The sequence below is a fragment of the Tursiops truncatus genome, chromosome 5, assembly GCF_011762595.2.
Source record: "Tursiops truncatus isolate mTurTru1 chromosome 5, mTurTru1.mat.Y, whole genome shotgun sequence".
Lineage (NCBI taxonomy): Eukaryota > Metazoa > Chordata > Mammalia > Artiodactyla > Delphinidae > Tursiops > Tursiops truncatus.
Window position 1 is genome coordinate 104,866,386 of NC_047038.1, and position 25,790 is coordinate 104,892,175.

At 40.1% G+C, this 25,790-nt stretch overlaps 1 protein-coding gene across 1 annotated transcript in view; it reads left to right on the forward strand.

The window, feature by feature from the left end:
- DCHS2 (dachsous cadherin-related 2) overlaps positions 1–25,790 on the forward strand; it is a 162,461-nt gene that overhangs the window by 83,417 nt on the left and 53,254 nt on the right. Inside the window, exon 14 of the mRNA XM_073804674.1 lies at positions 1,256–2,113. Coding sequence (XP_073660775.1) covers positions 1,256–2,113 — 858 coding nt within the window. The remainder of the gene's footprint in view (positions 1–1,255; positions 2,114–25,790) is intronic.

Consider the following 25,790-nt stretch of genomic DNA (forward strand, 5'->3'; position numbering starts at 1 on the left):
TCTTTTGGGATGTGCTAGCTGTCACTGCCCTGTCAGGGGGTGGGGACATGGTCTGAGGGGCTGGGGCCACAATCCTGAGTGAGCGTAGTGTCTCCTTGGTGCTATAGAGGTTTCTGCCTTGGCCAGGGCTGGAACTAGGACTCAGAGGGCTGGAATAGGAGGCTGGTGCAAGCCCTGGCTTCTCCCAAGGTGCACTGATGGTTTCTGCCTTGTTAAGGAGTGGGGCTGGAGCGGGAGAGGCTGAGGTAAGAGCCTGTCTCAGACAGGGGTAAGGTGCACTGGAGCAGTCATAACAGGCTGGCCAGAGCACCAGGCATGTTTCAGTCTGCTGTCTCTGTGTTGGGACTGGGAACAAACAAGTGAGTGTCCACACTCTTCAAGAGCAGAGTCTCAGTTTCCTACAGGCTTCCATTAAGCCCCACTGGTTTTCAAACCACCTAAAGGGGCTTCTATTCCAAGTGCTGAACCCCAGGGCTGGTATGCCCAATGTGGGGCTGAAACCCCTACCCCTGAGGGAGGGTCCCTGAGCCTCTGAAAACTTTCTCCTCTTCTGGGTCACACACCAGGGGTGTGGGTCCTGACTAGATTTCTTCTCCTCCCCTCCTACCAGACTCCACATGGTTCTTTCTTTGTAATCTTGGTTGTAGAAGAGCCATTCTGCTAATCTTCAGGTCAGTCTCAGAGAGAGTTTCTTTTTATGTAGTTTTGATGTCTTCCTGAGAGGAGGTGAGCTCAGACTCTTCCCACTCCACCATCTTGATCCTACCTCCTAATAAATTTTTATTTTCCACTCTCTCTCTCCTTTTCACAGTGAGAAAGCAGAATCAGGATCAGTGCCTTTGACAAGAAATAGCATTTTTGTTCACACTTTATGTCCTGTGATGGACTGTGGACTTTGCTCTGTGTCATCCTCACTCCAGAACTCCCCATCAAAGGACGTATTTGTATGACTCTCATACCAAACCAAACCAAAAAGATGTTAAAATTAGTTCAAGGAGAAATGTAAGAAACACACACATACACACACAGAGCAAAAATAAGGAATTCTGAAATGCAGAAGAGTCCTATCCATAGGATAGTAATCAATGCCATTCCACTAGACACAGTTAATTATCATGTACTTACAAAAGTACTTACAAAAGTGCCAGGATGTAATAATCAGGAAATAAATATTTGTTGAATGAATATATATATTCATGGCAAAGGGCTGCTACTTTTTGAATTCAAATATATTTTGAATTGTTTTCTTTACTAGATGGAAATACTGATGAGTATTTTGCTATTAATGAAACATCAGGAGAACTCTCAATCACTCATGCTTTGGACCGGGAGCAAGTCAGCAACTTCACCCTAGTCATCCTGTGCTCCGATCTGGGGGATCCACCTCGGAGCTCCATGGTGCAGCTGCAAGTCAGAGTTCTGGATGACAATGACCACAGTCCTTCCTTCTCCAGGCTCCATTACCAGGCCTCTGTGAGAGAGGATGCTCAAGTGGGAACCGTGGTTCTTGTGCTCTCTGCCGTGGACAAGGATGAAGGCCTGAATGGGCAAACTGAGTATTCTCTAGCGGAGGAGGCTTCTGGGGCATTCACCATTGATCCCATAGCGGGCACATTGAGAACCAGCCACATCCTTGACCGAGAAGCCAGAGCTGAGCATACATTTAAGGCTGTGGCCAGAGACTGTGGTGTCCAGGGCTCAAGAAGCACCATGGTGATCATAAAAATACATGTCACTGATGTTAACGACAATGATCCAGTTTGGGAACAGAACCCCTTTGATATTTTTCTTTCCCCCCAGTCACCTACTAACCAGATGACTGCCATCCTGAGAGCCAGTGACCCAGACTTGGGGCCCAATGGAACTGTCATATTTAGTTTTGCAGAGCCCCAGTCAGTGTTTTCTATTAATGAATACACAGGAGAAATTCAACTTCAGCAAAACCCAGCTTCAGAATATTTTCCTATCTGGCTGCAGTTAAAAGTTGTTGACCAAGGGTTCCCAGCTAGGACAACCAATGGTCTCTTGGTCATTCACATGGAAGGAGAAGATGTAAGGATTTCCTTCAGCCAGCATGTGTATAATGGGATTGTGCCTGAAAATTGTGAGGCAGGTGAGTGTCAAGTGTTTTGTACATTGTCCCAGTTTTGGTAAAATGCTTAAAACTAAGGATTATAGATCGAGCGCTATCACAGTTCAGTTATGAATTTTTGAGTCCAGCCAATTCTTGATATGCCAACTTTCATTCAAAATTTGTCATTAGAAAAATATACTCAAATACAGTAAAACATGCACACACACTCTCCTTTAAAGACAGCAAAAGGTAGTAAAAATACTGAAAGATAAATTATTCAAGGCTCATAAAGTTTAACTTAAATTTAAAATCTCAAATAAAAACCCTTTTATTTAAATGTTTATGAATTCTGAACAACTGTACATTTCCTAAAGTACTTTCCTAGAAGTACAATGAAAGGTGAAGTATGTTGTGGTTCAGTGACTGTCACTGTGTGTCCTTGGGCAGCTGGATGTCTCTGCCTCAGTTTCCTAATCTGCAAATTAAGGATAAGTTTGGTGCCTACCTCATTAGGGTATAAGACTGAATAAGCCAGTTCATATAAAGCACTTAAAACAGTATCTGACTCAGAATCAACATGTAATATATGGGAACTGCTGTTATTATTATTATTATACTTCATTTTATATTATACCTCATTTTGATACAGTCAGCATTGCTTTCAAACAGTGCAGTAATATCTGATCTTCAAAGAATTTGGCACAGATTATACTACTCAGAACAGGCTTCAGTGAATGGTAACTATTTTTCCTCATAATGCTAAAATATTTTTCAGTTATTTCCCTACTCAAATGTATGCCATAATGGGAAACATAAAAAAATTAGTTTAAATGATCTTTCTAGCCCAAAGCAAAAAAACACATTTGTATATAGTTGTGGATTGAAAGAAATCCAGTCTAGGTAATTATATCTAACTAGAGAGTTGAGAAATAAATCTTCTGAACCTTTCAGCCAGCCAGAGGGCAAAGCACATGGACTCCAGGGCTTGGGAAGAACGAGTTTGCCTGCGACAGTCTGATTTGTGCTGTTTGCTTTCTCCAGTCATTTTTTGTTTTTGTTTTGTCATTTTGGGTTCAGTTTCACTTTATCCGTACCTACAACAACCACTATTTAAAAGGCAACCTTCATTTTTCTGAAATTGATCTATACATTTCATAGTGAAAATATTTTGTTACACGTTATATTCTTTATGAAAAGAGAATATTCAATTTAATATCGAATGTCAAATTAGGGTTCTTCTCAGTTGCAGATTATTAACCTTTGATCTTCTTTTGAATTATGGTTATCTCATGGGCTGCTTATTTGGAAGGACTCTTATTGATTCTAAACATAATTAAGGGTAAATTGCAATTACCTTCATTAAATGAAATAATAGCGACTTCCAAAATAACTAGAAATGTCCACCCATATACTTGGGTGTGATGAGATTTCTGCATAAGAGTTAAATGTTAAATAACATGAGATACTCCTTAGAGCTCTGTTTCTGTACCTCTGGAGAGGTATACATCCCACCCCCAGAGCAAAGCCTGATAGAAAGGAAAGGTGACATTTTCTAAATAATACAGCACAAAATATATGAATCAATCTTGAAATTGATCTGATAAAATCATAGAATTTTTGGGCTTCCCTGGTGGCGCAGTGGTTGGGAGTCCGCCTGCCGATGCAGGGGACACGGGTTCGTGCCCCGGTCCGGGAAGATCCCACATGCCGCGGAGCGGCTGGGCCCGTGAGCCATGGCCGCTGAGCCTGCGCGTCCGGAGGGCCTGTGCTCCGCAACGGGAGAGGCCACAACAGCAAGAGGCCCGCGAACCGAAAAATAAAAAAATCATAGAATTTTTGAGCCCAGCTTTTGTCTGCAATGAACATAGAAACATTTTTTTTTTCCTAAATACCCTTGACACATGACCTTTCAGTCTCTACTTGAATATTTCAGTGACTGAAAGTTTAGGACAGTGGTTCTTGAACTTGTGTGTGAAACAGGCACTTTGTGACGATCCCTGAAGTTTCTGCTTCGGTAGGTCTGGGGTCCAGGAACTGCCGTTTTTAACAAACTCTGCAGGTAATTTGATTGCATGACAATGTTGGAAAACCCTTTCATGTGAAAAGTCATTCCTGCATTGAACCCAGATCTGCCTCCTTTATGTCTGTCCATAAATCTTAGTCCTGCCCTCTGAGCACTCCACTGATCTACCCAGTCACTCTTCAGATATTTTATTTGCTCCTTCAACAAAATTTTTATTGCATATTTTGTGCCAGGTCCTCTTCTACTGGGATATGTTAGTGAACTAAAAGACATAGATGCTTGTCCTTGTGAGGCTTACATTCTAGCAGGGGTAAAGAGACAATATCAATGAACGTAATAAATAACTAAAATGTAGTGTATGTTAGACGGTGTTAAGAGCTATGGTATAAAGAAGCAGAGCAAGGGGTGCTGGGGGAGGGCACAAATGCAATTTTAGATAGCAGGTTAGGGAAGGCATCATTGAGCAAGTGACATTTAGGCAAAGACTTAAAGAGAGGAGGTAGCCATTTGTATATTTGGGGGAAGAGCATTTCCGAAAAAAAAAAGGAGAAATCCAGTGGGAACCCACCTGGTTTGCTCAAAGAACAGTAAAGAGGACTGTGTGACTGAAGCAGAGTAAGCAAAGTGAAGAATGGTAAAAAATGAAGGTCAGAAGCGAATGGACCAGGCAGGGCCTTGTAGATCACTGGGGGGGTCTTTGGTTTTTACTCAAAATAGTTTTCCCGTCTCTAGTTCTTCACTTATTCTTTACATAATGAGATCTCCAACCACGGCTAATGAACATTCTCATCCAATATAAATTCTGCAGAGTAGTAGGCATTAAATAAATTATCACTCAAAAGAATTGGCACAGGACTCATCATTGTGTCACACTTTTTCACATTAGTAAATGAAATTTCTAAAAATTGAGTAATGTACCTGGCCATTTCCTAATTAAGATATCCTTTCTCGGGCTTCCCTGGTGGCGCAGTGGTTGAGAGTCCACCTGCCGATGCAGGGGACACAGGTTCGTGCCACAGTCCGGGAACATCCCACATGCCGCGGAGCGGCTGTGCCCGTGAGCCATGGCCGCTGAGCCTGCGCGTCCGGAGCCTGTTGCTCCACAACGGGATAGTCCACAACAGTGACAGGCCTGCGTAACGCAAAAAACAAACAAACAAACAAACAAACAAAAAGATATCCTTTCTCAAGTCACCCACGATTAATTTGTTTGCAGGATTAAACCTAAATAAAAGTCAATATCTAAAGCACACCAAAGAAAATATTTCGGTATGACATTAAGTTATGGGTTAGTAAGTATAATAATATTTGTGGTTGAATTCAGAAATGATTTAATAATAACCCTAATAAAAACTGGTGTGGAAGGGGAAATTATTCACCTGTTTTCATCTTTGCAGTGCGCCATTCATTTCTGTGTCTGAGACTCACTCTGTCTGTAGCGGTTGCCTTTATGGGAAGGAAACTACCCCTACTTTGGTCTGTTTCTCATCACTCAACCTTCCGTCTACCCCCAGCCGTAACAGTTGGGAGTAATCAATGTGGCGAAGAGTAACCTGGTCTGAGATAAAAATAAAACTAGGGCAGAAGACAGTGAAGACTAAATTACTTTCTTACCTCTGAAGGTGGGCCTCCTGTTTCAGTTCATTCAGAAAAACTAATGAATACATGGGCAGAAGCCTCTATTCTGCTATTGCATCATTGTGTTTTCTTTGACCTCTGATTAGAGTTGTCCTTCTTAGTCCTCTTGTATTTAGAATTACTGAACTAAATTTGATGGCTACCTTTTTAATAGAACTTAACACTCTTAAAATTTGTTTATTAAATCTTACACATAAGCAAGGTTAATACCTGGCAGTAATACAGCATATGGTACCCATAAATATCCATGTACTTTTCAAGACATCAGAAGCAATGGGTTGGGACCTTGCTTTGAAGAGTAGCTATGACGTGTGACGGGCATGGAGGCTAAGGGGAGAGTAGCCTAAAAGCTGCAGCATATGACAGGAAGGAGAACTAGAGGAGGAAAGGATGGTGGTTAAGAAGGCTGTTGAATCTGATTAGATGCAGCTAACCTACACCAGGGTCGGCAGGATTCCCTAGGCCCCAGTGAACAACGACAACAAAGTGTGTAATGTACTGATTGACATATGCCCCAAATATTTCAAGCTGGCCAAAGCTTTGCCTGGAGCATGAATTTCATACATATTGCCAGATCATATCATGGACACCAGAAGGTGATTTTTTTAAAATTTGGATTCCAGTGGTTTTAAGAGATTGTAAACCCATTGATCAGTGTTAGAATGGCCTTGATATACATTATTTAATAGCATTTTATAACTTCCAGAATTATTTCTGTCCCAAATACATCTGCAATTTTAATCTTTATTTTCAAAGGAAACATATGTGCCTATTGGAAGCTCACATCATCTGTGGCTCACTCAAGCATCCCATCCGGCAGGCACCGCCTGACATCCCGAGTGAATTATGTTCTGTATCTTCATAAATCCTATTACCCTAAACTGCTTTTAACATTTAGATTTTTTTAAGAAAATAAAACGTTAAAATAAATAACTCTAATGTATTTATATTTGTTTAACTTTTCTTTCTTGGAAAGCCCACAAGTTTGAGTTTTGATTGACATTATTTTCATCTATTAACAACATTAAACTTAACACTTCAATTGTTTAAAACAGTACATAGTTCAAAAATAGATTTATATATATATATATACATACGTATATATAATTTTTTATAGTTTATAACATTTTAGAAGAAACCCTTCAGTAGGTAAGGTCTCTTTAAGTCATGAAATGTTCATTTATTCACAGAAAGAGTCATTTCAGAAGGTGCCAGTTGCCTGTAAGGGAGAGGCTGGCCATACAGCAAGGTGACAAGAAAAGCTGAAGCCCAAATGATTCCCCACTCTTTACCCTTAACACTTGCTGTTCCTTTTTTACCCACATGAGACGAAATATAACCATTCTGAATCTTTTTGAAGTGAAATATAAACCACTTGGTTGTCTGTGACATTCCAATCCATTAAACCATTTAAATGAAACTTCTAGAAGCCAGCTTTTATTTCTTCTTTTCCACTTCCAGAGCTTTGGTTATACCAATGAGGGTGAATCAGCAACCATAGTCCCCAATGTGGACTTTTCACAACTTCATGCATTTTTAATAATTACTAGAGAGGAAACATTGAAATTATGAATTGCCTGATTAAAAATGGAATAGTCAGACATTAAAAGACTTGAGATAAAATGAAAACATGATGATGATACAGGAGTGCATTCTAACTAGTAAAATATATTTACTATTGTCTCATAAACAAATTAGATCTTGATATTTTGGAGGAAAACTTTTCTTCTGACCCTTTGGCAATTGATCCAGAATTCTGGCTCCTACTGTCGGTAATGTGGGGTGCATGTACGTGGAGTATGGACATTGCGATAGGACTGAATGTAGCTGAGTGAGTCTCTACTGCTCTTCTGCCCAGGATGGGCAAGTTCTCTTTCTCCTTCTAGAGAGTGGAAATAATAACAACTGACTCACAGAGAAACAGTAAGGATCAAGTGAAGTCATGTGAGGGTACTAGTCACAGTTTTCATTGTTATTGTTACCTTCTTTCTGTCCCAAATCCTTGATTGAATTCTATAAAGTTAGCTGGCTATACATTCGCACCAGAGCAACCAGTTGTTACTTAGCAGTTATTTAACAGCAATGAAATATTTGCAGTTTCTAAATCCCTACCACTCCTTTCTGTTCCACCTGGTCCCCAAACCAGGTAAGAACTGTACTTTCCAAGGTGACAGAGTTCCCATAATTTTGGAAGTGCTGTCTCTATGTCATCCACGGCTTTGGAACAGGGCCCAACGTATAACTTATGATAATGAAAAGAGGGAAGCAAATAGTATCTATCATTCCTATTCCATTCTTTAAGGCCAGTCCCCTGTTTGGAATGAAATTCACTGGAATCAGTGCCATCTAACTAGCCATTGTCAAACAGTGTCAAATTCCATCACCTTACCTATGATTCTAAGATAGCTCTGGAGGAGACAGAAGGAGAAAGGCCTTACAAGGTCAAGTCCTCTCAAAAGAAGGTAAACATCTCACAAGGAATTTTTCAGTTTTGTAAATTAACCCCAGTCCCACATCTGAGCCTCAGCCACCTGGCTCAAGGCCTCATCTTAACAAACCAGGGAGTTCTTCCCCTGAGGTTAGGGGTTACTAACTGTTAGGAAGGAGACTGATACATAAGCGAGAGTGCATTTCCTTTATTTACAGAAGAACTATGATTGCCATGCGGATTATAGTAGTCATGTCAGGATGACCAGCTCTCTCTTTGTAGGAAAAAGGACACAGGAACCCAAACTGTACTCAGAAGGTTGCTTGTTAATCCTAAATAGTTCAAGCAGGATGTGATTCAAGTGTTGAATGTCATCAGCCTGTGTTACCCTTTCTTCAGAAAGAACTCATGCAGCACTGCCAAGTAGAATTTTGTGATGCCTTCATGACTGTCTGGTCTTCCGTTGCTCATTAACTTGCTTTTTATTTTTTACTTTAAATTTTCTTATTTTATATTGGAGTAGAGTTGATTTACAATGTTGTGTTAGTTTCAGGTGTACAGCAAAGTGATTCAGTTATACCTATACATATATCTATTCTTTTTCAAATTCTTTTCTAATTTAGGTTATTACAGAATATTGAGCAGAGTTCCCTGTGCTATACAGTAGGTCCTTGTTGGTTATCTATTTTAAATATAGTAGTTTGTATATGTTAAACCCAAACTCTTAATTTATCTCCCTCCCCACCTTTTCCCTTTGGTAACCATAAGTTTGTTTTCTAAGTCTGTGAGTCTGTTTTGTTAAATAAGTTCATTTGTGTCATTTTTGCTCATTGACTTCTTTTTGGCCACACATATCTTCTTCTGGTGTCTTAACACCTCCATCAAGCCTTCTTCCATGGGAACGATTTTATTTTTTCAGGTGATTTTGCATAACTCTCTTCTGAACCATTATATTTTGTTTAGCGATGTAACAGGGTTAATGTTTTTTAACAACTACTTTTTAAAGACTGTTTAGGTACACAGTAAAATTGAGGGGAAGATAACAGAGATTTCTCATGTACCCCTTGCCCCAATACATGCATTCCTTCCCTCATTACCAGCATCCTTCCCAGAGTGGCACACTTGTTAAAATCAGTGAACCTACACTGATACATCATAATGACCCAAAGTCTATAGTTTACATTAGGGTTCAACCTTTTTGTTTTACATTCTATGGGTTTGGACAAATGTATAATGACATGTATCCACCATTATAGTATCATACAGAGTAGTTTCACTGCCCTAAAAAAAAAACATGCTCTGTCTGTTCATCCTTTCCCCCATACCTCCAGCTGCAAACCCAGACAACCACTGATCTTGTTATTGTGTCCATAATGTTGCCTTTTGCAGAATGTCACATAGTTGAAATCATACAGTATGTAGCCTATTAAAATTAGCTTCTTTTACTTAGTAATATGCACATAAGTTTCTTCCATGTCTTTTCACTGCTTGATAGCTCATTTCTTTTCAGCACCGAATAATATTCCATTGTCTAGATATTGCAGTTTATTTATCTATTCATCTACTGAAGGACATCTTGGTAGCTTCCAAGTTTTGGCAATTACGAATAAAATTGCTATGGAAACCAATGTACAGGTTTTTGTATAGACATAAATTTCCCACTCCTTTGGGTAAATTCCAAGGAGTTTGATTCCTGGGTCTTATGGTTAGAGTATGTCTAGTTTTTTTTTTTTTTTTTTTTTTTTTTTTAACATCTTTATTGGGGTATAATTACTTTACAATGGTGTGTTAGTTTCTGCTTTATAACAAAGTGAATCAGCTATACATATACATATGTTCCCATATCTCTTCCCTCCTGCGTCTCCCCCCCCCCCCACCCTCCCCATCCCACCCCTCCAGGCTGTCACAGAGCACCGAGCCAATATCCCTGTGCCATGCGGCTGCTTCCCACTAGCTATCTACCTTACTACGTTTGTTAGTGTGTATATGTCCATGACTCTCTCTCGCCCCGTCACAGCTCACCCTTCCCCCTCCCCATAACCTCAAGTCCGTTCTCTAGGAGGTCTGCGTCTTTATTCCTGCCTTACCCCTAGGTTCTTCATGACATTTTTTTTTTTCTTAAATTCCATATATATGTGTTAGCATACTGTATTTGTCTTTTTCTTTCTGACTTACTTCACTGTGTATGACAGACTCTAGGTCTATCCACCTCATTACAAATAGCTCAATTTCGTTTCTTTTTATGGCTGAGTAATATTCCATTGTATATATGTGCCACATCTTCTTTATCCATTCATCCGATGATGGGCACTTAGGTTGTTTCCATCTCCGGGCTATTGTAAATAGAGCTGCGATGAACATTTTGGTACATGACTCTTTTTGAATTTCGGTTTTCTCAGGGTATATGCCCAGTAGTGGGATTGCTGGGTCATATGGTAGTTCTATTTGTAGTTTTTTAAGGAACCTCCATACTGTTCTCCATAGTGGCTGAACCAATTCACATTCCCACCAGCAGTGCAAGAGGGTTCCCTTTTCTCCACACCCTCTCCAGCATTTATTGTTTCTAGATTTATTGATGATGGCCATTCTGACTGGTGCGAGATGATATCTCATTGTAGTTTTGATTTGCATTTCTCTAATGATTAATGATGTTGAGCATTCTTTCATGTGTTTGTTGGCAGTCTGTATATCTTCTTTGGAGAAATGTCTATTTAGGTCTTCTGCCCATTTTTGGATTGGGTTGTTTGTTTTTTTGTTGTTGAGCTGCATGAGCTGCTTGTAAATTTTGGAGATTAATCCTTTGTCAGTTGCTTCATTTGCAAATATTTTCTCCCATTCTGAGGGTTGTCTTTTGGTCTTGTTTATGGTTTCCTTTGCTGTGCAAAAGCTTTGAAGTTTCATTAGGTCCCATTTGTTTATTTTTGTTTTTATTTCCATTACTCTAGGGGGTGGGTCAGAAAGAATCTTGCTGTGATTTATGTCATAGAGTGTTCTGCCTATGTTTTCCTCTAATAGTTTGATAGTTTCTGGCCTTATATTTAGGTCTTTAATCCATTTTGAGCTTATTTTTGTGTATGGTGTTAGGGAGTGTTCTAATTTCATTCTTTTACATGTACCTGTCCAGTTTTCCCAGCACCATTTATTGAAGAGGCTGTCCTTTTTCCACTGTACATTCCTGCCACCTTTATCAAAGATAAGGTGTCCATATGTGCATGGGTTTATCTCTGGGCTTTCTATCCTGTTCCATTGATCTATCTTTCTGTTTTTGTGCCAGTACCATACTGTCTTGATAACTGTAGCTTTGTAGTATAGTCTGAAGTCAGGGAGCCTGATTCCTCCAGTTCCTTTTTTTGTTCTCAAGATTGCTTTGGCTATTTGGGGTCTTTTGTGTTTCCATACAAATTGCGAAATTTTTGTTCTAGTTCTGTGAAAAATGCCAGTGGTAGTTTGATAGGGATTGCATTGAATCTATAGATTGCTTTGGGTAGTAGAGTCATTTTCACAATGTTGATTCTTCCAATCCAAGAACATGGTATATGTCTCCATCTATTTGTATCATCTTTAATTTCTTTCATCAGTGTCTTATAGTTTTCTGCATACAGGTCTTTTGTCTCCTTAGGTAGGTTTATTCCTAGATATTTTATTCTTTTTGTTGCAATGGTAAATGGGAGTGTTTTCTTGATTTCACTTTCAGATTTTTCATCATTAGTATATAGGAATGCCAGAGATTTCTGTGCATTAATTTTGTATCCTGCTACTTTACCAAATTCATTGATTAGCTCTAGTAGTTTTCTGGTAGCATCTTTAGGATTCTCTATGTATAGGATCATGTCATCTGCAAACAGTGACAGCTTTACTTCTTCTTTTCCGATTTGGATTCCTTTTATTTCCTTCTCTTCTCTGATTGCTGTGGCTAAAACTTCCAAAACTATGTTGAATAAGAGGGGTGAGAGTGGGCACCCTTGTCTTGTTCCTGATCTTAGTGGAAATGCTTTCAGTTTTTCACCATTGAGGATGATGTTTGCTGTGGGCTTGTCGTATATGGCCTTTATTATGTTGAGGAAAGTTCCCTCTATGCCTACTTTCTGCAGGGTTTTTATCATAAATGGGTGTTGAATTTTGTCAAAAGCTTTCTCTGCATCTATTGAGATGATCATATGGTTTTTCTCCTTCAGTTTGTTAATATGGTTTATCACATTGATAGATTTGCGTATATTGAAGAATCCTTGCATTCCTGGAACAAACCCCACCTGATCATGGTGTATGATCCTTTTAATGTGCTGTTGGATTCTGTTTGCTAGTATTTTGTTGAGGATTTTTGCATCTATGTTCATCAGTGATATTGGTCTGTAGTTTTCTTTCTTTGTGACATCCTTGCCTGGTTTTGGTATCAAGGTGATGGTGGCCTCGTAGAATGAGTTTGGGAGTGTTCCTCCCTCTGCTATATTTTGGAAGAGTTTGAGAAGGATAGGTGTTAGCTCTTCTCTAAATGTTTGATAGAATTCGCCTGTGAAGCCATCTGGTCCTGGGCTTTTCTTTGTTGGAAGATTTTTAATCACAGTTTCAATTTCAGTGCTTGTGATTGGTCTGTTCATATTTTCTATTTCTTCCTGATTCAGTCTTGGCAGGTTGTGCATTTCTAAGAATTTGTCCATTTCTTCCAGATTGTCCATTTTATTGGCATAGAGTTGCTTGTAGTAATCTCTCATGATCTCTTTTATTTCTGCAGTGTCAGTTGTTACCTCTCCTTTTTCATTTCTAATTCTATTGATTTGAGTCTTCTCCCTTTTTTTCTTGATAAGTCTGGCTAGTGGTTTATCTATTTTGTTTATCTTCTCAAAGAACCAGCTTTTAGTTTCATTGATCTTTGCTATTGTTTCCTTCATTTCTTTTTCATTTATTTCTGATCTGATTTTTATGATTTCTTTCCTTCTGCTAGCTTTGGGGTTTTTTTGTTCTTCTTTCTCTAATTGCTTGAGGTGCAAGGTTAGGTTGTTTATTCTAGATGTTTCCTGCTTCTTAAGGTGGGCTTGTATTGCTATAAACTTCCCCCTTAGAACTGCTTTTCCTGCATCCCACAGGTTTTGGGTCGTTGTGTCTCCATTGTCATTTGTTTCTAGGTATTTTTTGATTTCCTCTTTGATTTCTTCAGTGATCACTTCATTATTAAGTAGTGTATTGTTTAGCCTCCATGTGTTTGTATTTTTTACAGATCTTTTCCTGTAATTGATATCTAGTCTCATGGCGTTGTGGTCAGAAAAGATACTTGATACAATTTCAATTTTCTTAAATTTGCCAAGGCTTGATTTGTGACCCAAGATATGATCTATCCTGGAGAATGTTCCGTGAGCACTTGAGAAAAATGTGTATTCTGTTGTTTTTGGATGGAGTGTCCTATAAATATCAATTAAGTCCATCTTGTTTAATGTATCATTTAAAGCTTGTGTTTCCTTATTTATTTTCATTTTGGATGATCTGTCCATGGGTGAAAGTGGGGTGTTTAAGTCCCCTACTATGAATGTGTTACTGTCAATTTCCCCTTTTATGGCTGTTAGTATTTGCCTTATGTATTGAGGTGCTCCTATGTTGGGTGCATAAATATTTACAATTGTTATATCTTCTTCTTGGATCGATCCCTTGATCATTATGTAGTGTCCTTCTTTGTCTCTTTTAATAGTCCTTATTTTAAAGTCTATTTTGTCTGATATGAGAATTGCTACTCCAGCTTTCTTTTGGTTTCCATTTGCATGGAATATCTTTTTCCATCCCCTTACTTTCAGTCTGTATGTGTCTCTAGGTCTGAAGTGGGTCTCTTGTAGACAGCATATGTAAGGGTCTTGTTTTTGTATCCATTCAGCTAATCTGTGTCTTTTGGTGGGAGCATTTAGTCCATTTACATTTAAGGTAATTATCGATATGTATGTTCCTATTCCCATTTTCCATATTGTTTTGGGTTCGTTATTATAGGTCTTTTCCTTCTCTTGTGTTTCTTGCCTAGAGAAGATCCTTTAGCATTTGTTGTAAAGCTGGTTTGGTGGTGCTGAACTCTCTCAGCTTTTGCTTGTCTGTAAAGGTTTTAATTTCTCCATCAAATCTGAATGAGATCCTTGCTGGGTAGAGTAGTCTTGGTTGCAGGTTTTTCTCCTTCATCACTTTCAGTATGTCCTGCCACTCCCTTCTGGCTTGTAGGGTTTCTGTTGAAAGATCAGCTGTTAACCTTATGGGGATTCCCTTATGTGTTATTTGTTGTTTTTCCCTTGCTGCTTTTAATATGCTTTCTTTGTATTTAATTTTTGACAGTTTGATTAATATGTGTCTTGGCGTATTTCTCCTTGTATTTATCCTGTATGGGACTCTCTGTGCTTCCTGGACTTGATTAACTATTTCCTTTCCCATATTAGGGAAGTTTTCAACTATAATCTCTTCAAATATTTTCTCAGTCCCTTTCTTTTTCTCTTCTTCTTCTGGAACCCCTATAATTCGAATGTTGGTGCGTTTAATGTTGTCCCAGAGGTCTCTGAGACTGTCCTCAGTTCTTTTCATTCTTTTTTCTTTATTCTGCTCTGCAGTAGTTATTTCCACTATTTTATCTTCCAGGTCACTTATCCGTTCTTCTGCCTCAGTTATTCTGCTATTGATCCCATCTAGAGTATTTTTAATTTCATTTATTGTGTTGTTCATCGTTGCTTGTTTCATCTTTAGTTCTTCTAGGTCCTTGTTAACTGATTCTTGCATTTTGTCCATTCTATTGTCCATTCTATCTCCAAGATTTCGGATGAACCTTACTATCATTATTCTGAATTCTTTTTCAGGTAGACTGCCTATTTCCTCTTCATTTGTTAGGTCTGGTGCATTTTTATCTTGCTCCTTTATCTGCTGTGTGTTTTTCTGTTTTCTCATTTTGCTTATCTTACTGTGTTTGGGGTCTCCTTTTTGCAGGCTGCAGGTTCGTAGTTCCTCCTGTTTTTGATGTCTGTCTCCAGTGGCTAAGGTTGGTTCAGTGGGTTGTGTAGGCTTCCTGGTGGAGGGGACTAGTGCCTGTGTTGTGGTGGAAGAGGCTGGATCTTGTCTCTCTAGTGGGCAGGTTCACGTCTGGTGGTGTGTTTTGGGGTGTCTGTGGCCTTATTATGATTTTAGGCAGCCTCTCTGCTAATGGGTGGGGTTGTGTTCCTGTTTTGCTAGTTGTTTGGCACAGGTTGTCCAGCACTGTGGCTTGCTGGTCGTTGAGTGAAGCTGGGTGCTGGTGTTAAGATGGAGGTCTCTGGGAGATTTTCGCCGTTTGATATTATCTGGAGCTGGGAGGTCTCTTGTGAACCAGTGTCTTGAAGTTGGCTCTCCTACCTCAGAGGCAGAGCCCTGCCTCCTGGCTGGAGCACCAAGAGCCTTTCATCCACACGGCTCAGAATAAAAGGGAGAAAAAGTAGAGGGAATTAGTAGACGTATGAGGAAAGAAAGAAGGAAAGGAGGGAAGGAAGGAGGGAAGGAAGGAAGGAAGGAAGAAAGAAAGAAAGAAGCAAAGAAGGAAAGAAGGCAAGAAGGAACGAAAGGAGGGAGGGAGGGAGGGAGGAAGGAAGGAGGGAAAGAAGGAAAAACAAAAAGAAAGAAGATACAGTAAAAATAAAATAAAGTATAATAAAGTTATTGAATTAAAAAATTCTTAATTAGAAAAAAAAAAAGGACGGATAGAACCTTAGGACAAATGTTGGAAGCAAAGCTGTACAGACAAAGTCTTACACAGAAGCGTACACATACACCCTCACAAAAAGAGGTAAAGGGGGAAAAATCATAAATCTTGCTGTCAGAGACCACCTCCTCAATTTGGGATGATTCGTTGTCTAAAGGAGGGAAGGAAGGAGGGAAGGAAGGAAGGAAGGAAGGAAGGAAGAAAGAAAGAAGCAAGGAAGGAAAGAAGGCAAGAAGGAACGAAAGGAGGGAGGGAGGAAGGAAGGAAGGAGGGAAAGAAGGGAAAACAGAAAGAAGATACAGTAAAAATAAAATAGAGTATAATAAAGTTATTGAATTAAAAATTCTTAATTAGAAAAAAAAAAAAAGGGACGGATAGAACCTTAGGACAAATGTTGGAAGCAAAGCTATACAGACAAAGTCTTACACAGAAGCGTACACATACACCCTCACAAAAAGAGGTAAAGGGGGAAAAATCATAAATCTTGCTGTCAGAGACCACCTCCTCAATTTGGGATGATTCGTTGTCTAAAGGAGGGAAGGAAGGAAGGAAAGAAAGAAAGAAAGAAAGGACGAAGGTAAAGTATAATAACGTTCTTAAAATTAAAATTGATTATTAAGAAAAAAAATTTTAAGAAAAAACCATGGACGGATAGAACCTAGGACAAATGGTGGAAGCAAGACTATACAGACAAGATCTCACACAGAAGCATACACATACACATTCACAAAAAGAGGAATAGGGAGAAAAATCATAGATCTTGCTCCCAAAGTCCACCTCCTTAATTTGGGATGATTGGCTGTCTATTCATGTATTCCACAGATGCAGGGTACATCAAGTTGATTGTGGAGCTTTAATCCGCTGCTTCTGAGGCTGCTGGGAGAGATTTCCCTTTCTCTTCTTTGTTCTCACAGCTCACAGGGGCTCAGCTTTGGATTTGGCCCTGCCTCTGCGTGTAGGTCGCTGGAGGGCGTCTGTTTTTTGCTCAGACAGGACGGGGTTAAAGGAGCCGCTGATTCGGGGGTTCTGGCGTACGGAGGCCGGCGGCGGGGAGGGAGGGGCACGGAATGCGGGGCGGGCCTGCGGCGGCAAAGTCCGGCGTGACTCTGCACCAGCCCGAGGCCCGCCGTGCGCTCTCCCGGGGAAGTCGTCTCCGGATCCCGGGAACCCGGCAGTGGCGGGCTGCACAGGCTCCGCGGAAGAGGGGAGTGGAAAGCGACCTGCGCTCGCACACAGGCCCCTTGGTGGCGGCAGCAGCAGCCCCAACGTCTCCCGCCCGCCTTGGGGTCCGCGCCTCCAGCCGCGGCTTGCGCCCGTCTCTGGGGTCCGCGCCCTCAGCCGCGGCTCGCGCCCGTCTCTGGGGTCCGCGCCCTCAGCCGCGGCTCGCGCCCGTCTCTGGGGTCCGCGCTTTCAGCCGCGGCTCGCGCCCGTCTCTGGGGTTCGCGCTTTTAGCCGCGGCTCGCGCCCGTCTCTGGAGTTCCTTTAAGCAGCGTTCTTAAACCCCTCTCCTCACGCACCAGGAAACAAAGAGGGAAGAAAAAGTCTCTTGCCTCTTCGGCAGGTGCAGGCTTTTCCCCGGACTCCCTCCCGGCTAGCTGTGGTGCACTAACCCCTTCAGGCTATGTTCAAGCCGCCAACCCCAGTCCTCTCCCTGCGCTCCGTCCGAAACCGAAACCCTAGCCTCAGAGCCTCAGCTCGCAGCCCCGCCCGTCCCGGCGGGTGAGCAGACAAGCCTCTCGGGCTGGTGAGTGCCGGTCGGCACCGATCCTCTGTGCGGGAATCTCCCCGCTTTGCCCTCCGCACCCGTTGCTGTGCACTCCTCCGCGGCTTCGAAGCTCCCCCCTCCGCCTCCCGCAGTCTCCGCCCGCGAAGGGGCTTCCTAGTGTGTGGAAACTTTTCCTCCTTCACAGCTCCCTCCCACTGGTGCAGGTGCCGTCCCTATTCTTTTGTCTCTGTTTATTCTTTTTTCCTTTTGCCCTACCCAGGTACGTGGGGAGTTTCTTGCCTTTTGGGAGGTCTGAGGTCTTCTGCCAGCCTTCAGTAGGTGTTCTGCAGGAGTTGTTCCACGTGTAGATGTATTTCTGGTGTATCTGTGGAGAGGAAGGTGATCTCCGCGTCTTACTCTTCCGCCATCTTCCCTTCTGGACCTTGTATGTCTAGTTTTGTGAGAAAATGCCAAACTGTCTTCCAAAGTGGCTGTACCATTTTGATTTCCCACAGCAATGAATGAGAGTTCCTGTTGCTCCACATCCTTGCCAGCATATTGTGCTTTCAGTGTTGTATATTTTGGCCATTCTAATAGATGTGTGGTTGTATCTCATTTTAATTTGCATTTCCCTGATGACATATGATGGGGAGCATCTTTTCATATGCTTACTTTCCATCTGTATATCTCCTTTGTTGAGTGTCTTTTAAGGTCTTTTGTCCATTTTTAATCAGGTTGTTTGTTTTCTTATTGTTGACTTTTAAGAGTTCTTTGTATATTCTGGATAGCAGGCTTTTATCAGATATGTCTTTTGCAAATATTTTCTCCCAGAATATTTCTTGTCTTTTAATTGTCTTGGCATTGTCTTTTGCAGAGCAGAAAATTTTAATTTTAATAAAGACCAACATACTAATTCTATTTTTCAGGGATCCTGCCTTTAGTGTGGTATCTAAAAAGTTATCCCCAAACCCAGAGTCACCTAGGCTTCCTCCAGTGTCTAGGAGTTTTTTATTTTAACATTTTGAATTTAGGTCTGTAACCCATGTTGAGTTAATTTTTTAAAGGGTGGAAGGTCTGTGTACAGATTCTTTTTGTTTTTGGCATGTGGAAGCCTAGTTGTTCTACCACCATTTATTGAAAAGACTCTCCATTGTATTGCCTTTGCTCTTTTGTCAAAGATCAATTGACTGTATTTACATGGGTCTCTATTCACTTCTATTGGTCTATTTGTCTATTCTTTCACTAATACCACACTGTCTTGATTACTGTAGCTTTATAGTCTTAAAGCTGAGTAGTGTCATTCATCCAACTCTGTTCTTGTCCTGAGGGTTAATATTTTTTAACTATATTTGTATTGCCTGTCTGTGGATAAGACCTTCCACCTATTCTGCAAGAGACATCCACTTGTTTTGGATACATTAGGTTACAGCAAAAATGCAAAAAGAGAATATTCTGCCTCTGACAAGCAAAATAAGTGGTCCTTAGAATAAACAAAGATGGCTCCTGAAGAAATCTGCCACATGGAAGGAAAGGAAAGACCATTCCATCGATTTGCTGGGGAATGCAGGAAGGCCAATGAGAAAAGATGTAGGAAACAAGTGGTCAGCCACAAGCATCCCGGCCCCGCTTCCCCAAAGCTGTCATCCTGGAGGGAGCCAGTGAGACAGCCTAGGAAAAGCTAAAAGCAGAGGACACTTTGGAACTCTGGGAGGACACTGCCTCACGGGGTAGCTTTTTCCTAACATGAGTTAGTGGGAGCAGACTAAAATGGGCAATATGTTTAGGTAAAAAGAAGGTACAAGTGAGTGTTCCATTCCTGTTTGGCTCTTGCAAGGCCTAGAAGACCCGCCCATAGTCCCAGCATTCCCACTGTGGACACAGATTAATTCATAGTACAGGCCAGCTGACTGCCATGAGGACCACGGCTGCAAGTGATGGGATGAGCCCCTCCCCAAATCTGTTGGGTAGACAGCTGAAACGCAGGGTTACATAACATGCCAGTATCAAAAAACTACAACATCAAAAACAGCTGCAGTGGGGCCAGGCTAGCAGGGTAGAGTTCTGAGCCTGTACATGTTGACATGAAAGATGAGATTCACTGCCTGGAGACAAATTCTAAAAGCCAGTGGACAGCACACAAAGATCCCACCTCATCACTGCCAGTCTCCCCCCAGCAGTGTCATCTTACAGAGCAGCAGCAATGCAACAGGGAGGGAGCCTCAAAGACTGAGCATGCACCCCAAAGCTGCTAAGTTACCTGAAAGTACTGTTTCAAGGGAACAGACTGAGATGACATTAATAGCATGTTAAGACGGCCATTTTTCTCTGTTGTCCATTAGGGTGGGGCTCCTAAAGACTATTAGACCCATCATAAGAAATATAGAAATTATTGTTTCTTTGCACATCTAAGTTGTACTGTGTAAAACTGAACTCTGCTTCATTCATTTTAAGTTCTTAAAGAGCACTTTTGTCTCTGTTCTTGAGGATGCCAGATACATGGTGACTGTATACACAATGTTGTGTGCTCAGTACTCATTTTTTTAAAGGTATAGGAAACGGGTTGTCATCCTTGTAAAGACCTTTGAACATCTCTTTCATCTCTTCTCTTACAAGATAGTTTTGATGACCAAATAAGCATTTTGTAATCTCCAAAACATTTTACTTCCTTGTTACCAACAGTTATAAGTGTAAGACATGGAGATGAAAGTACAGACTGGAGTAGCTGGGAGAAGCTCCCCACTATGAACAGAACCAGAAAAGAGCTTGCTTCTAGTAGGTGTTCACCAAATTCTTATTGAACTCATTTCACCATTTAACAGTTATACTTCTAAGAAAACAAAATGGATATGCTCAAATGAGAATAAAACCGGGCCAAAGAAAAAAAAAAGATGAGGAAGACACTTAGTTCTGGGCAGGGGAAGTGGTCCACACAAAGGCGTGGGGACTCAGGAGCATGTGGCGAGTTTACCATCCTGTGCAGCAAATCATCTGGAACAGCTAGACAGAGGCTCTCATGAGATTTCCAATGATGAGCTGGACCAGAGAGACACTGATGGCCTTTCAATTATCAAAAGAGTGACAAAAGAAACTTTCATATTGTAGAAAACTCACTTTGGAGGCCTTGTGAAGAAGAGTGCCTTGGGAAAGAGAGATGACTTAGAAGGGTACTGTGGTAATCCACATGGTGAATGACCAGGGCCCAAGTAAAACTGCGGTCGTGGGGGAAGACAAGAGGGAATGTGGTCTCTGTGTTTCCAAGACAGCCGCGGTGGGACTTCTTGATTATTTAGACCCAGGGTTCTCAACCCTGGCTGCATGTAGATACACCTGGGGAGCTTTTAAAAATTACTGATACCTGGACATCAACTCCCCCAACCCCCAAACCAATTAAATGAGAACCTTTGAAGATAGAACAGACATTGTGAATTGGTAGAAGCTCCCATGTAATTATGTGTGCAAGTCAGGGGTAAAGGTAGATAGAGAGAGGGCTGAGAAGAAATCCAAAGTAATGCCAATATTTTACAGGAGTTGGAGATGCAGTGCATCTACAGAAGAGATTGAGATGGAGAGGCCGAGGCACTGCTGACCATTCCTGGGAGGACGGTGTTAGAGAAACAGGAAGGTGGCACATTCCAGAAGCAGGGAGTGGTTAACCATATCTAATTTGCAGCTGAGGTTTGGGAAGATAAGGACTGAAAAGTGGCTGTTAGCTCAATCGGAGGCCTGTCCCCAGAGCAGAAGTGAATGAGGTGGTGGGGCTACCACCCACTGGGAGTGGGGCTACGGTGCTCACAGAACCTTTCCACGGTGGAGCTGGGAAGAGTGTTACCTGAGATGGTCTGAGGATACCATCTTGGCATAGGGAAGTAAGAACATGGTAGAAAGGAAGGCATGTCTGAAAAGTAAGTCGGTGCATCAAATATAAAGGATAAGAGAATGACACAATTAGCAAAATGGAGGGCTGGAAGAGTTCAGGAAGGAAATTGTGAGGAGTAGGTTTGAAACTCTGTTGAAATTGTTCAGGATGTGGCAAGGAATAAAGACCAGTAGCCGAGACCTCCTAAGTGAACAAGAGTCGGCCGTGGCTGTTTACAGGAATCGTGTGCAGCCAAACAGACTTCAGCAGCTTTGGAGAGGATTGTGAACCTTGGAGAGCACCAAGTTGCTAGAACTTAATATTTTTAGAAACCAGAGTATAGAGGAGTGCAGAGTGAAGTGGAGATGGGGAATTCAGCCATTTTTGACAAGGCTGGTCCATGAAGGGACAGAAAGGAATGTTGGAATAGCTTTAAGAACCCTGAAGATCAGAGGGCTATTTTATTTTGTTTTTGAAAGCTGAAAGAGTTTTAGACATTGGTGATTTACTGCACTTTAAAGTCTACAAAGAATTTTCATTTACATGTAAGTCAGAAACAACAAAGCACTTAGAAATATCAGAATCTCCATTCATTGCTTTCATTGCTTTTTGGTCTCAGTCAGTACCTGTCATTTGTGGAGGCTGACCCCACTTTTAGATTATTTTGAGGCAGCAGTTCTGTCTCCCTGAAGGGCTGCTGTGACAATCAAATGGACTCGTTAAAATTAACCTCATAAAAGGCATTTCTTATAATCTAAGTGAAACAGTTTTAAGATTTTGGGAGCCACATTTTATTTGTTTCTTGAAATAATTGGAAATGTGCTATCTCATAACCAAAGTTGATCACTCATATAAAAAATTGTGTAACCTTTCTTTCTGGACATGTGCAGGCTCTGGATTCTGGCTGACTTTCGGGTTCCAGGAGCTGAATGGAGAATAAGGATGGGTCTTAAAAGTGCAGGGAATATTAAGTCTGATTATCAACCTGGGGATGCAGCCTAGACAGGGAATGGCTGGAAAATGAGGGGAGATCAGCAGCGGCCGGTCCACAGGCAAGATCTGGAGTCTGACCCAACATCGAAGCAACAGTGAAAATTCTCAAGCTCATGTTTTGAATCTTCATGTTTTAGTTTTCTGTAAATTACAAAATTGGAGAGGAAGTAGGGGCCTCCAGGAATCATTTTAGCACTGCGTTTCTCAAGGTTGTTATGAGTGCATTTTTAAATGATTAAATGAGGCAATTTACAGATAATCACTCCTTTTGAAAAAGTTGCCCACTAAAATCTGTAATCCCATTAAAAATGTATATTTCAGACTGTTTACTTCTCATTGCATGTATTAATTCTATATTGGTTTTCTTCCTCATGTGTCTTTTTCTAAAGTACATGAAAAGTCAAGAAGCACTTTTTATGACTTCCTCTATTATTTCCTTAGGTGTTCACAAAAGCAAATGTATTCAAGATTGCATGCCTTTTACATTTTAAAACATAGTTTTCATCTGTTCACAAATTTTGGAAAATTACTCATTTTGAGCATTTTCCGTGCTTTATCTCATCACAGGGGTAGATTATTATTATTATTATTATTTCCTTAGGTGTTCACAAAAGCAAATGTGTTCAAGATTGCATGCCTTTTACATTTTAAAACATAGTTTTCATCTGTTTACAAATTTTGGAAAATTACTCATTTTGAGCATTTTCCATGCTTTGTCTCATCACAGAGGTAGAATTTTTGGAAAGCCCTATGTTCAGTCATTTTTTGATGATGAGAAGGTGGGAAGGGAAAAAAGTCAACTCTTCTTTTTATTTTTTTTGGCTGTGGTAAGAAACACATAAAATTTACCATTTTTAAGTGCACGGTACAGTAGTGTTAACAGTATGTATATCATTGTGCAGTGGATTTCTCCAACTTTTTCATCTTTCAAAACTGAAACTCTACACTCATGAACAACTCTTTCCTCTCCCTCCACTCCAAGCAAGCACCATTCTACTTTTTGCTTCTAAGGTTTTGACTATTTTAGATACTTTATATAAGTGGAGACATGCAGTATTTGTCTTTTTGTGGCTGGCTAATTCACATAATGTCCATCAATGTTGTGCCATAAGGCAGGATTTCCTTCTTTTTTAAGGTTGAGTACTATACCATTGTATGTTTATACCACATTTCTTTATCCATTTATCCACTTAAAGACATTTAGGTTGTTTCTACCTCTTGGTTCTTGTAAATAATGTTACAATGAACATGGATGTGCAGATAAGTCTTTAAGATCCTGTTTTCAGTTCTTTGGATATATACCCAGAAGTAGAAGTGCTGGATCATATGGTCGTTCTAATTTTAATTTTTAGAGGATCATCCACACTGTGTTCCGTAACGGCTATACCATTTTACATTCCCACCAACAGTGTACAAGGGTTCCAGTTTCTCCTTACCTTTATTGACACTTGTTATTTTCTTTTTTGTTTTGTTTTTTTTGATAGCAGGCATCCTAACTGGTGTGAGGTGACATCTCACTGTGGTTTTGATTTGTATTTCCTTGGTGATTAGTGATGTTGAGCATCTTTTCATGTACCAGTGGGCCATTTGTATATCTTCTTTGAAAAAATGTCTATACAAGCCCTTTGTTCATTTTTCAATTGGTTTTGTTTTTTGTTGAGTTGTAGGAGTTCCTTATATATTTTGGAGATTAACCCCTTATCAGCTATATAATTTGCAAATATTTTCTCCCACTACATAGATTGCCTTTTCACTCTGTTGATTGTTTCCTTTCCTGCATGGAAGCTTTTTATTTTGATGTAGTCCTATTCATCTATTTTTGCTTTTGTTGCCTGTACTTTTGCTCTCATATCCAAGAAATTATTGCCAAATCCAATGTCATGAAGTTTTACCCCTATGTTTTCTTCTAGGAGATTTAAATTCATTTTTAGTTAATTTTTTAATTATGGTGTAAGATATTCAAATACATTTATTTTGCAGTTATCTAGTTTTATTAACACCATTTGTTAAATAGACTATCCTTTCCCTATTGTGTAGCCTTGGCATCCTTGTCAAAGATCATTTGAAAATATATGTGAAAGTTTATTTGTGACATCTCTATTCTGTTCCATTGGTCTGTATATCTCTCTGTATGTCAGTACCATACTGTTTTGATTACTGTAGCTTTGTAATATGTTTTGAACTCAGAAATGTGAGGTCTCCAGCTTTGCTTTTCTTTCTCAAGATTGTTTTGGCTATCCAGAGTACTTTCAGATTTCATATGAATTTTAAGTTTTTTTTTCTATCTCTGGAAAAAATGCCGTTGGGATTTTGATAGGAATTACATTGATTCTGTAGACTGTTTTGAGTAGTATGGACATTTTAACAATATTAAGTCTTCTACTCCATGAACACAGAATGTATTTCCATGTATTTGGGTTGTCTTTCATTACTTTTAACAATGTTTTGTACTTTTTAGTGTATAAGATTTTCACATCCTTGGGTAAGTTTATTCCTATTTACCTTTTGATGCTATTAATTGGAATAGTTTCCCTAATTTCTTTTTTTCGATTATACATGGTTAGTGCATAGAAATGCAACTGACTTTTTATGGAATGGATAAGGTTTTCTACATATAAGATCATGTCATCATGTCATGAGAACAGAGGTAATTTTACTTCTTTTTTGATTTGGATGCCTTTAATTTCAAAACCTAATTTCCCTGAACAGGATTTCCAGTACTATATCACATAGAAGTGGCAAGAGTGGACATCATTGCCTCGTTCCTGAGCTTAGTAGAGAAGCTTTCTGTTTTTCACCATTGAGCAAGATGTTTGTTACCTGTGGTTTTTTTTAATATATGGCCTTTATTATTTTGTGGTAATTTCCTTATAATACTTCTAGTTTATTGTGTGTGTTTATCATGAGAGATTGTTGAATTTTGCTAAATACTTTTTCTGCATGTATTGTGATTTCTTATTCTTTGTTCTATTAATGTGGTGTATCACAGTGATTGATTTTCATATGTTGAACAATGATTGCATCCCAGGGATGAGTCTCAATTGGTTATGGCACCTGATCATTTTAATATGCTGTTTAATTCAGTTTGTTAATACTTTGTTGAGGATCTTTGTATCTATATTCACCAGGGCTATTGGTGTGTAGTTTTCTTTTCTTGCAGTGTCTCAGTCTGGTTTTGGTATCAGAGTAATGCTGGCCTCATAAAATAAGTTTGGAAGTGTTCTATCCTCTTTAATTTTTTTGGAAGAGTTTGAGAAGAACTGGTGTTAATTCTTCTTTATGTGTTTGGTAGAATTCACCAGTGAAGCCATCTGTTCCTCTTTATTGGGAGGTTTTTGATTACTGATTCAATCTCCTAACTAGTTACAGATCTGTTCAGATTTTTTCTT